Source organism: Lissotriton vulgaris, unplaced genomic scaffold (assembly GCF_964263255.1).
Source record: "Lissotriton vulgaris unplaced genomic scaffold, aLisVul1.2 SCAFFOLD_2248, whole genome shotgun sequence".
Taxonomy (NCBI): domain Eukaryota; kingdom Metazoa; phylum Chordata; class Amphibia; order Caudata; family Salamandridae; genus Lissotriton; species Lissotriton vulgaris.
In genome coordinates, this window is record NW_028251524.1 from 347,545 (window position 1) to 360,009 (window position 12,465).

A 12,465-nucleotide genomic window follows, 5' to 3' on the forward strand; every position below is an offset into this window, starting at 1 on the left:
CTAAGGAACAGAATATAATAAACATGTTTCCCAGTACACTGTAAAGTGGAATTATTGCTCCCATATTGTTTCTTAATAAAGCTCTTTTCAAATGAACCAAAATTATATTTTTGTTACCAGTAAGATACCTTGACCATTAATATTTTATTCCACCATTTCTCCCATGCTCTTCTGGGAGAAGATCTAATTCTACTATCCTAACCCTGGTATTGTGTATTTTTGGGGTGTATGACCTGTGCATGTTTCAACGCCTTTTCCATTTTTGTTTTATAGGCAAGTTTCTATGAAAAATTTGACAATTAAACCCATGACTTTTCCACTTTTCAGCATTCTCTGCCAGTGGTTATCTAATAAGTTCTATACCCATCCAAGGAAATGTTGTGGCATGTGTGAAGAAATGGAAAGGAATGGGCGTACTATTTTTGACAAGCTGTAGAGAGAATCGTTACAGAACCACACATGCACATCTGTAAATGTAAACTCTCTAAACTCTCTCCTCGCCCACATGATTACCCAAGAATTGTAGTGCTTGCCATGCTTATCCCACAAACATCTGGACCCGTTCAAAGTTATCCACTGTTCAGAGGTCTATTTTCCCCTCAGCCCTCACAATAGTAAATGCACACTCTGCGAATGAATCTCAGATTGTGGTTTGTGTTGTGGTTTGTTGTACGTGAACACAAGTCTAGTAAAACTGCAAGGCGAGGCGCTTGTAGGCTCTATATGTGACGCCTACATATTCCAAACCTGAACTGGTTTGGCTGGTAGAAAAGTGGCTTACCCTATGTGCTTGAGGTGTATGGCTTTGAAAGAACAGATGTGTAACTTTGTACCTCTCAGTGCAGTCAGGGGTGTTGTTTTCACAGTGAATCCCGCTGAACCCTGATGGGCAGGTGCATGTGTAGCTATTCACGCAGTCGGTGCAGTTGGCTCCATTTTTGCAAGGGTTGCTGGCACACTCGTTGATGTCCTCCTCACACTTGGGCCCGCGGAACCCGGCGAGGCAGTTGCAAAAGAACGCGTTGATGCCATCAGAGCACGAACCCCCACTGTGACAAGGATCTGAAACAGGTCAACAAACAACATGAAGTCAAGATTTCAATTCAATGCAGACACCACACCGATTCCCTGCAATCTAGCTCATTAGGACAGACAACCAGAGGGAGGGCCTCAGAATGCATTAGGGTTTACAGCATGCACAAAGTATAAAGCCACTGAATGAAGGGCGTCAACAGTACACCATGCTCTCAGAAACCAAACGAGATGAGCCAGATCTTGATGTGTTCCCCAGTATTCAATCTGTAAAAATAATAAGTGCCTAGTTCCAAACTTTTCGTCAGAAGCCCCTCACCCGGCACTGACGAATGTTGGTATTGCTCAATACCAAGTCTGCAAAGCTGTGACCCTAACCTCATGCCTCTTTTTCATCCCTGATGTTTCCATTTGTGATTGTTTTTTTGCTTCTTTCTCTTCCTTCTTTTGTGTTTTTCTCCTTCTTGCTCTGGGTCTAAGTCCTATAAGGGAAAGTAAGTACCAGTCCCCACAAATAAGTTCCGGTGGGCTCCACTTGCAACCAGCGGCCCAAATTGAGCAAGCCCTTGTTTTTGATCTCATGGTACAGAGATGGAAGCAAAATCTGGAGCTCTGTATCCAGTTCACCAAAATGCCTGCAACCACTGTAAGGTTTGTGACATTGAGATGGCCATGTAGGCTTGTTTTCAGTAGCTCTGAGTGGGGCATGCCATATTTTAATGTGGATACAGGAAATGTAGGACTGCAAGACTAGCAGGACATCTGGGCAATGCACAAACAATGAAATTGAGTCTCACGCCAACTAGAAGCCACTGCAAAACAACTAATCCAGTAACATACTAAAGCCTGTTGACAAGTTAAAAGGCTCCCCTGGCAAAGACATAGTCTGTTTGACAATTCATCAACTCAAACACTAGTGTCACAGGCCAATGCCAGTCTAAACATTGATTTATGGCACCCTTTAAAAGAGATCCAGGAACCACAATTTGTGGTCCAAATTATTCCAGCATCTTTTTTGCATCAATCCCTCTTTGCACAATTGTAAATTAACCACTATTACTTTTTAAAAGTGACCACTCACTTGGCAGACAGTCATCTATGTCCGTCTCGCAATGGCGGCCAGAGTAGCCAGCTTTGCAGTTGCACCGGTAGCTCCCATCTGTGTTCTGACACGCCGCGCCATTCCTGCAGGGACTTTTGACACATTCGTTGATATCAATCTCACATGTTTGGCCTAAGGACAATGAGAAAAGGGCAGCTTGAGTTAGCATTCAGCTTGCTATAAAACACCAATGTTCAGGACAGGCATGTATTCAACAAGGGAAGGACCAGACAGACATTAGTGCAGCAGACAACTGGTACTGAAAGTCTATTCAGGATTAAGGAGCGACTGAATTTCCAAAGGAATGCTTTAAGCTATCCGATTACTTGACACAGGAATCTCTTTCATCTGAGTCCCTTGCAGATTATGCAGTGGCCGAAACAAGGGGCCACTGTTCAGCAGCAACATTCACCTCCATCTTCAAGAAAATCATATGCAGAATTTGCTGAGCACTCCACGTTAACGCTTTCAGTCGCGTAATTTTCATGCACGCAAGAAAAACTCATGAAGATTGCAGGGTTCTCCATAAATCCCACAGAAGAAACAGTGTAAAAAAATTACATTGTCTGCAAAAAAACATTAGACCGAGGCAGGTTTGCTTCAACGCTGAACTCCTTCTAGAGCTCATGTCTGTTCCCCAATTAAAAACAATAGATTATGCAATAATCCAAATATGTAATCCTGAAGCATTTAAGGTAATATTTATTTAGCATATGAAACAATGTGATATTACTTTGAGGAAGGGCTACTTTCAAGAACAAGCGTTGGCAAAGCCAATAGATGTAGCTTGCATTTTGAGCCCTGCAAAAACGTTTTTAAAAAGGAGGCCGCAATGAAAGGGGAAAAAAGATAGCTTTCTGTATACAATGCCTCTATGATATAAAGGATATAGTATGTAATGATTCAGTGTACTTCAACAATAGGATGTGGACTGATATAACCAGCCGCCAACATGCGGTAAGAAAGTAATATTCCACTAGGTAGAGCCAAGGCCCACCCTATGTATATTTTAAAGCTTTGTTAACAATAGGTTTAGCAGACCAAGAAAAAGGCCTTTCTGCTTAGGTGACGTAGAAAAAGGCCTTTCCACCTAGGTGCACCACCTTCTTATCCTGATCTGAGACTGTAAATCATACCAGAGTTCTAACAAGACAGCCATATACCCCAGCCTTTTTAGAAAAGTAGGTAAAGGTTTGGAGAAGGAGAACAATCTTGTAGGCTGTGAAACAAAATTTCGTCAAGAGCAAAAACGTACTACAGGTAAGAGACACAGTCGTTTTACAGCAAAAATCTTAAGTAACCCATACACATACAATAGCATATATGATCTACATACATGATCTGCACGAAAAGACGCACATGCACTCACTCTTTAATGCACTTTTGGGAAACAGCCCCATTCAGTAAATAACTCTCACAATACCTTGCCAGCCAGCAGGACAGGAGCAGGAGAAGCTCTCATAATCATCAGATTCCCGGCATTCGCCTCCGTTTTTGCATGGGTTATCGGAGCATGGAGCCAAGACCTCCCCGCATGTGGGACCTGCAATGAAAAGTCAACCTGTATAATCGTCTTGGGAGTGGCCACACAGTGGAAAGTCAAGCTAAAGTTCAAATGGCGACAAGATGGGTTTTCCGTATTTCTGATCTGCAAGGGATCTGTCCAAAAATCCTAGTTGTGTCTGTCGGGCTCCTCTGTAGGACGCTCAAGGCATTAATTAAACTTCCCACCAATGCTTTAGTTTGTGACGATGAGCGGTACATTAATTTACCGACCATATAAGTAAACAGAAAATACCCCCTTGTAAATGTGGCTTAAAAGCAGGTAATGTAAAGATCATCAGGTACATGCATCAAGGTAAACTTTTGCGATTCCTTAATTGTGATTATTAAGGAATCGCAATTAAGGAATCACAAAAGCCTTTGCATGTAGAAATCGCTAAAAAAAATAGCGATTTCTAAACATTCTTTAATTGCGACTCGCAATTTATGTCTTCCCATTCATTCCTATGGGCCTAGAGGCCCACAGAAATGAATGGGAATTGCATTCGCAATTTGCGAGTACCCAATATTTACCCGCAAATTGCTCATGCAATTTCAAGGATGCAGGGGTGTCAAAAGGACACCCTGTTGCACCCCTGAAATCTGCATACGAGTACATCTTGCACACACACATGCCCCAAGGGCATGTGTGTGTGTGTAAAATGGAACTTTGAAAAATGCACATTAGTGCATGTTTCAAAGTTTTTGCAAATTACCATCAAGTACAAATTGATGGTAATTTGCTACTCCTATTAGCGAAATCCCTACTTTTTTACTTTAATGCATTGCATGTAAGGATTCTCAATTTGTGATTCTTTAAATGCAATCGTAATTTAGAGATTACTTAAATTGCGATTTTTGCATTTGGGATGTTGCATCCAAAATGAAGAAATACTGGTCGCAAAGGGACCGATTCTGAGAATCTGCCCGTTTGCGACCGGTTTTTCTTTTGATGCATGTGCCTGCATAAATGTTAAAATAATACTGTTCATATATGCAAAGAGACAGTAAAAAGCACAGTTGGACTTGCCTTATTTAACCTTAACGAGCATAGAACCAACATTTATGTTAAACTATGTTACGGAACATGAGAAGGAACCGATGTATAGCGCTTGTGTTTACAAATACAGTGAAAGGGATAAAAGAAATGAGGAAATGTATGCTACTTCTCAGCTGTTATCTTCTAAGGAGGCCTTCTGTGATTTTTCCAGTGACTTTTTTTTTTTACTCCACTGGTTTCTATGGTAACCAGCAGAGACAGGAAACTCGACACAGCTTCCTGCAATTGTGCATATGTTGCCATTCTGCGAGAGGAGGCAGGAAGTGAGCCTCACAACCGGGTCAGCCGCTATTCCCAGCCCGCCACAATCTCCAGGCTGTTATTCCAATGATCTGATGTGTATTTTTCCAAAATGTAGTGTCAGAGAATGGGCCAGTTTGCTTCTCCTCCCTAACATAAAACTTTTTAACACCCTATCGCTGTGTGTTTTCTTGAATAACAGTTTGCATCATTTGCAGGGAAAAAAGAGTCTCTGCGCTATGGAAAATGTTATTCCATTGCTGAAATATGCACAACGCGTTCTGATACTTCCTAATCGGTCGCGGGGGTTCTGCTTTTTTAATGTTTGCAATCCTGCATATTTTGCATGAAATGCTAAGGACACCAATTTGATCTGTCTCACATAGATGCCTAGTCGCTCCATGTCATGTGTTTCATTTTTAGCCAGTCAAGGCTTTACCGACTGCACGTTCCATGATGCAATTTGTAGGTCCATACTGCTTATGGGAAACGTAAACTCTAAGTCGCAGAATGAAAAGTGTTGATGGAGAAAAAAGGTTTGGAGACCTAGGGGCACATGCATCAACCTATTTAGGAAGTGCAAACGGTGCGAATCGGTAAAGTCGGCCGTTTGCACTTCCCAAATAAGTTTTTGGGATGCATCATGCATTTTTGTGAAATTCGCTATTTTAGCGAATTCCAAAAATGCGATTGCTTTTAAGGAATCGCAATTTTGCGATTCCTTAAAAGCAATGCATCATTGTTTTGAAATTTGCGAATATCAAAATAGGGAGTGCAAATTACCAAGAGGTTGAATCTCGTGGTAATTTGCGAAAATGTTTAAATATGCACAAAAATGCATTGTTTAAAGTGTAATGTTACAGACACACATGTCCTTAGGACATGTGTGTGTGAAACATGCACTTAAAAATACATTACAGGGGTGCAGGGGGGGGTCCCCCCCCCTGCACCCTTGGAATGCATCAACAAATTGCGAATTTGGAAATGCCTTCCCATTGACTCCTATGGGCCTTTTGGCCCATAGGAATCAATGGGAATTGCAAAAATGCACTTAGGAATTCGCTACTTATTTGGAATCCGGTAAAAATTGCGATTTTTACCGAATCCCAAATGAAAAGCCAAAAAAATGATGCATACCATTTTGCAATTCCTAATTCGCGATTCGGTATTTTTCGCAAATTAGGAAATGCAAAATGTATGAATGATGCATGCGCCCCCTAAAGATTTTAGACATGGTATGAGGCCACTTGTCAGCTCAGAATAAGATGCTTGACTCAAAATCTCTTTTTTGTTTGATAGGATTCATGGCCTCAGTCACACACACCTGACCCCGCGCGAGATTCTGCAAAAGGGTTCCTAACTAAATAAAGAAGATATTGTGTGGTTTTATTTATTTATTTATTTATTTATGGAGCTTATAGAGCGCGCAGCTACCTCCGATGGAGGTGTCCCGGCGCTAAAATTACATGACTGTCCCCAAGAGGAGTAACCAAGATCATATCTCACAGAGAAAATGGGAAACGGAGAGGAGTTGGCAGTTCCAAGTCCTACCGCCTAGTGAACAGCCAGAGATGAGAACAGCAGAGATGAGAATTATATGAAGAGAAACAATATAATTGAACCAGTGACCAAGCTGCATCGAGTACTATAGGAAAGCAAAAACAATCAAATAAAATAAAAAAAACATGACTTGAAGTCACCAGCAAAGCCAGTCCTGGGCTTTCCTTTCATAAATGATGGTAAAGTGGCAGCTGAGACCAATTGATGTGAACACAATCTGCAACATCTGGCATGGAGCTGGTTGTAAAAACAAAAGGTCAGTCCTGCGCATAGTGTCCCTAAAGGACATGGAGTAATCTGGCAATAGTAGTTATGAGCTACAAAATGACTTCAATATTACAAAAAAAGTAACTAACTCACTTCCCATGCATGTTCACCGGCCTTGGTACATGACTTTCCTGAAAAAAGCTCAATGCAGGCTGGTGAGAAAAATGCCCCGTCTACATTGCAGGTACGAGTACATCACCGCTTTTGTAAGTCAGGAGCTTTGGTGTACAAACTAGCATTTCTTCTCTAAAGTTGGGAGGAGATATTAAACCCATCACAATTTTGTGGAAGACCCAACACACGGTCTGCTACACCAGTTCCTCCCCATGTGGCTCATTAGAGCGAATGAAATCCAAAGAGGTGTAAGCATGCCTCCTGGTTTCAAATTAATGGAAGGACCTATTTAACCATTCTATATGGGAATAGCAGGGTCAGACCATCCCTTATGCTGCAAACCCTATATCTGCATTCAGAGACCAGCTGCAAGTGTGTGTTCCTGGGTGTATTTGTGAAAATCACTTAGGCCTGGTAAGTAACCTCATGTCCTCAGAATATTAGGACCAACACTGCCCTCAGTTGACGCTCCATCCTTACCAGTATACGGCAGCAGGCAGTTACAGTTGTACCCTGCCACGTCATCAATGCAGGTTCCCTGATTCAGGCACGGGTTAGAAGCACACTCATTAATGTTAGTTTGACAATTGGGTCCTGTAATGAAAAGGCACAAAGTAAACCACTAGTAAAAAAGCAATTGGGAGGATTATCTGTTTATCAGTGGTGTTAGGGTAGCTGCAGACATTTCAAGAAACACATGTAAAAATGGTACCACATGATAACTTTACGTTCATGCTTGGAGTAAGCCCAATTCTTCACAAATGTTCTAGTAGTCTGTCCCCTGCTTGCTCAAACCCTCTGTACCTAATCATTGAGTCCTTTATATGTTTGGCAGAAAATATGGTAACAAAAACTGCTCTATCTTTTGATGCCCAATGCCATACATATATTTATTTTAAAGCCTCAAAATGCAGTGTTGTTGCAGTCTTTATGCCATTGAAACAACACGAAACGTTATGGCTTTTGGTCTTTTGATGGGCCTAAAACTCTCTGAACCCCTTGGTGGGCTTAAAACTGTTCAAAAATCTTTCTTTTGGATGTTGAGAGAATGCAACTGTATTGCTCCCAAAAATACAGTGTGTACAAATTTGGGGTATTTGTTTTGTGCAAAACAAGCTGAAAGTTAGCAGAGCGCAGTATTGGGTCAAAGGAAATGACACAGTCAACGAGTAACTGTAAGGAAAGCTGGGCTCTGAGAGCAGAGGGGGAATGCTACTGTGTTGTGGTATAGTGTTCTTTATGGGGGGTGAGGAGAGGAGCTCTTCAGCTCTTTCCTAAACTAGAGTAAGGTTTTCTGAGCTCTTGGTGAATATGGGGAAAACATTCCTAAGGCTACAGAAAGTATACAGTTCTAAATATCACGTGATGCCTATTCGGTTACTACCCACTACCGGTCCGTCAATGGAATTAACCCCACAGCTATACTCAACCACTCAGCTTCAGCCGCCATTTGTATGCTCAAAACAGAATGGGGGCTTGGGTACATGATGCTGTGGACAGACAAATCAAAGCTCTATCGTTTCTGGCTCCGAACAGAGCCCCATACAGCTTCCACTCATCCCCAATAACAAGCTGCTCTTACCACTGAAGCCGTCCCGGCAGGCGCAGAGGTATCCGCTGGTCATGTCTTTGCAGGTTCCTCCATTCATGCAGGGATTGGAGTCACATTCGTTGTTGTTTATGTCACAGTTTGTACCGCTCCAGCCCAGGTCACAGTCACAGCGGTATCTGTAGTCCGAAAAGGCAAATATGAAAAAAATACCCAATAGCATCTTATGCTAACTGCAGTTGATTGGCTAAAGCATCAAAACTTCCTAGTGCCCAGGTGCTTTTCTTTGCCATGTGCTCTGTTCCCAAGTGCTCAAGGCAATGCAGTTATTACTTTGTTGCAATATTAGTGCACAAGGATGCCCCTTCCAGCAGGGGGCCCAGGGGCATGGTAAGGGTAAGATCAGAGGACTGCTGAAGAGAGGAGGAGCTGATACAGGAGCAGTTGTAAACAGGAGCTTGGCTGGAAAAGATAATGCAGCCATCACTTCCTGGTACAAGTATCCACTTTGAGGACAAAGGTCCACTGAATGAAGGACTTTCGCAGTGTTTGTCTTCTCTCACTGCCAACGTGAGCAAGAGTACTAGCATAGTGCAACGATGTGAATCTTTATTAGTTGCTTCCTGGACAAAAAGACTGTATCGCTCACAGTGGCCGCATTAAATAACCAATAGGGTTCTCTTTTGAATTTAAGGAACAGAAACAAAAGATTATGCTTAGGTTTAACCTGAGTGCATGCACAGAGTCTAGTGCACCTGGCACCTTCTGCTACACCTAAAGAAAGTGATTATAGCAACCTGCTCCATCCGCATGCCCTGAAGGGCAGCAAAAGGAAACAGGATGTGAGGAAATACCACTAACATCATCAGCAAGCCACTTCTCTTTCGTGCCACTGGTGTAGCTCAGGACGCGGCTATCTTGGAGCAGATATAAAATGACCATTGTGCCACCATTCCAGATGATGCCAGGACAAGAAGAACCAATCCTGCACTTCACACTGAAAATTCTTTGGGGTATTAACAGTGAAATGAGAGGTGGAAACAATGAGCATGCAGAAAATGTGTATTGAACAGTTTTCTTTAAAAATTATAGTGAATCTAAAATAACATGTATCTTCCTTCTGTAGTGGAAGTTTGAGACTCAAAATCAAGTTGGGACAGACTCAACAGGACTTTTTAAATGTAAATGCGAGCTTATTCGCGCTCCCAAATGGTTAAGTCCCACCTCCCTGGACAACCGTACTTCTTTCTACTCTTGCACAGTCTATGTATTCATTCATAGAGCTCAAAGTACTAAACGTACCCGTTGATACCATCATGACATCTTCCGTGAATGCAGGGGTTGCTGTTGCACTCGTTGACTTCTGAAAGGCAGGTGGGATCCTGGTAGCCCTGCGGGCAAACACAGGTGAAGCCATTGATGCCGTCCTTGCACGTGCCACCGTTGTGACAGGGGTTCGAGTTGCACTCGTCAATGTTGATGTTACACATGATCCCTAAACATAGGAAAAAAGGTTTAAGATAATCTTGGATCTTAAAACATTTTAAGAGGCTTCGCTGTTATCAGCTAGGGGTAAATGTTCAAACTGATGCCCAACGTTTATCTGCTGAGAGCCACACTTGGCTTTCTATTCACACTCGACCACATTGTATTGTAATTGCATTTATATGACGCTTACTACCCCTGACGATACGTCGTCCCGATTTTTCGATGAGTAGTTCGCTACTCCGGAACCCATAAACGATTAGTGGTGAATTAGTATAGTGAAAATATGAAAGTAATTTGAGTGGTGGAAACATGTATCCTCTTCCTCATGTAAGCAGACAAGAGATGCTTGCACAACTGGCTTAAGGTCTTGGGCCATCGCTCAACAACGTATTGCCTATTAAAAATCATGCTCATAAAGAAATTCTACGCATTATCAAATAAATGCTGCAGGCAGTTCTCCTTTACTGTGAGCCTCATCTATCGGATAATATGCTACTGGAGTCTTTCTCTTGGAAAACAACACCTGTAGCATCATACAAATAAATACTAAAGGAAGCAGTCCTTGGCTATGAAGGAAAGAAAAGCCCCTTTGTGCCTGCTTTATACGCATCCTTTGGGTGAGCAGCTCCACGATTAAGGAACCCGTATCGCAGGTGAGCAAAAGCGCCGGAGGAGAGGGTCTTCATTTTTCAAAGGGGGCCTTTTGAGAGTTGCGGTGATCAAACAGAACCAGTCTGACAAGGCGAGCAATGCGATATCCACCAGCCTTCAACAGACTGGAAGCCTCGTTTGCGAGCTCCTCTTTCCTTTTGTCGTCTTTTGGGTCTGGTGATAACAACCTTGTGCTCAGTGCACCGTCGCCGGCTCAAAGTCGCTACCTGCGATCCCATTTCTAATTATAGTCTAGATTTAATTCACGAAAAGAAGCTCTATCCTGAGAATCACTCCTTTATTCAATGTTAGCGATATGAGTCAAAGGCGCAGAGTTGAAATAACACCAATAGCGTAGAATAGCTCGGATTATTTTGGCAGCCTCAAGACCGAAACCACTCTGATAACTCTGCCCCTCTTTATTCATTTATATCAATTTTTCATAGCAAGTAAAGCCACCATCATACACATGCATTAAATATGTTAGCTTTCCACCTGCCCTCTCCTCGACTTTTGTTGGCCTTTACTTAAACGAGCTATGGATTAGGGTTCGCGAACACTCATGTATATAGGAGTGCCGAAAACCAATATGTATGAACCAGTGCAAAAAACATCTCTTTTCATGGGGAACAATGCTGTACATCTCTTTCAAGCCCCTGACCCGAGGCACTGTTTTATGTTTCAAGCAGTTATTGTAATGCACTGGACCTGAAATGTAAGCCTATTTACTGCAGACCAGGTTTTCTTTGGTGAGTTTATTTTGGTTCAAAACCTTGAATCAAGTATTGCAGCCGTGTGTAGACATGAAGGGGTGGCTAGTTGATGGCCCTTCATTCCTGTATGGCATAGAAAGGGCTGAAAGTGCTGACTAAGTTGGATTTATCAATTTCCATTTCAATATGCTTATCCGCCTGAGCTGCCCTGATGTGCAATGGGCAATGTCCTGGACATGTGATCTACCATAACCAATGGTGAACGCTCAAATGTAAGTTGCCGCAAGCATCAGAATGAGCCCTCTCCATGGCAGTCTTACCTGTGTATCCAGGCTCGCACGTGCACTCGTAGCCGTTTATCCTGTCAATGCATTTGCCGTAGTCGCAAGGGCTGCTGGCACAGTCATCCATGTTGATTTCACAATTGACCCCTTTTGAAAGGAATGTTAACAGCAGCTGTCAGAGACCAGTGCGCACTCCGCAGACACAAATGATAACAATCAATAGCATGACAATTACCACCACATAGAACAAAAGAAAGACCATCATGATATTTCTTCAATGTTAATGACCATTGTCAGGATGGACACATTGCTCTGCAAAAATAATGCTGTTTGGTGTCGGTATATGAAACGCCATCATAAGATGACCCTAAAACTAAGCTCAAAACATGAGAACATTGAGATGAAGAAGGCAGGTACCTGTGGTTCCTTTGTGGCACTTGCAGGCATAGCTGTTTTTGTGGTCCTTGCACTCTCCTCCGTTCTGGCAGGGCATGCTCTGGCACTCGTTGACGTCGATTTCACATCGGTGGCCAGTGTATCCGGGCTCGCAGTGGCAGGTGAAATCTGCGATGCCGTCGGAGCAGGTCCCGTAGTGGCAGGGATCAGGGTCACATTCATTGATGTCTGTCTCACAGTGGAAGCCTGAATATCCTGACAATGCAAACATACACACAGCATGGGTTTACTTGAGTATTCGCACACGCTCCTGATAACCGGCTGCGGCAAAATGTCCCATGAGGTCAGTCTGTGGGAATTTTGGGTAAGGCTAATTCCCTGCGATAATAGTTTTAGCGCTTTCAAATATTCTAGATTCACATGATGCACAAGATTCTCCATCTAATGGCTGGGTCCGGAAATAACGT

General features: G+C 42.7%; 1 protein-coding gene across 1 annotated transcript in view; it reads right to left on the reverse strand.

The window, feature by feature from the left end:
* The window catches only part of LOC147662857 (neurogenic locus notch homolog protein 1-like), an 85,266-nt gene that overhangs the window by 24,171 nt on the left and 48,630 nt on the right, over positions 1–12,465 (reverse strand). Inside the window, exons 10-17 of the mRNA XM_086950848.1 lie at positions 12,020–12,253; positions 11,639–11,749; positions 9,769–9,961; positions 8,500–8,645; positions 7,398–7,511; positions 3,558–3,677; positions 2,114–2,266; positions 834–1,062 (exon numbers count right to left, since the gene is read on the reverse strand). Of these exons, the coding sequence (XP_086806974.1) occupies positions 834–1,062; positions 2,114–2,266; positions 3,558–3,677; positions 7,398–7,511; positions 8,500–8,645; positions 9,769–9,961; positions 11,639–11,749; positions 12,020–12,253 (1,300 nt within the window). The remainder of the gene's footprint in view (positions 1–833; positions 1,063–2,113; positions 2,267–3,557; positions 3,678–7,397; positions 7,512–8,499; positions 8,646–9,768; positions 9,962–11,638; positions 11,750–12,019; positions 12,254–12,465) is intronic.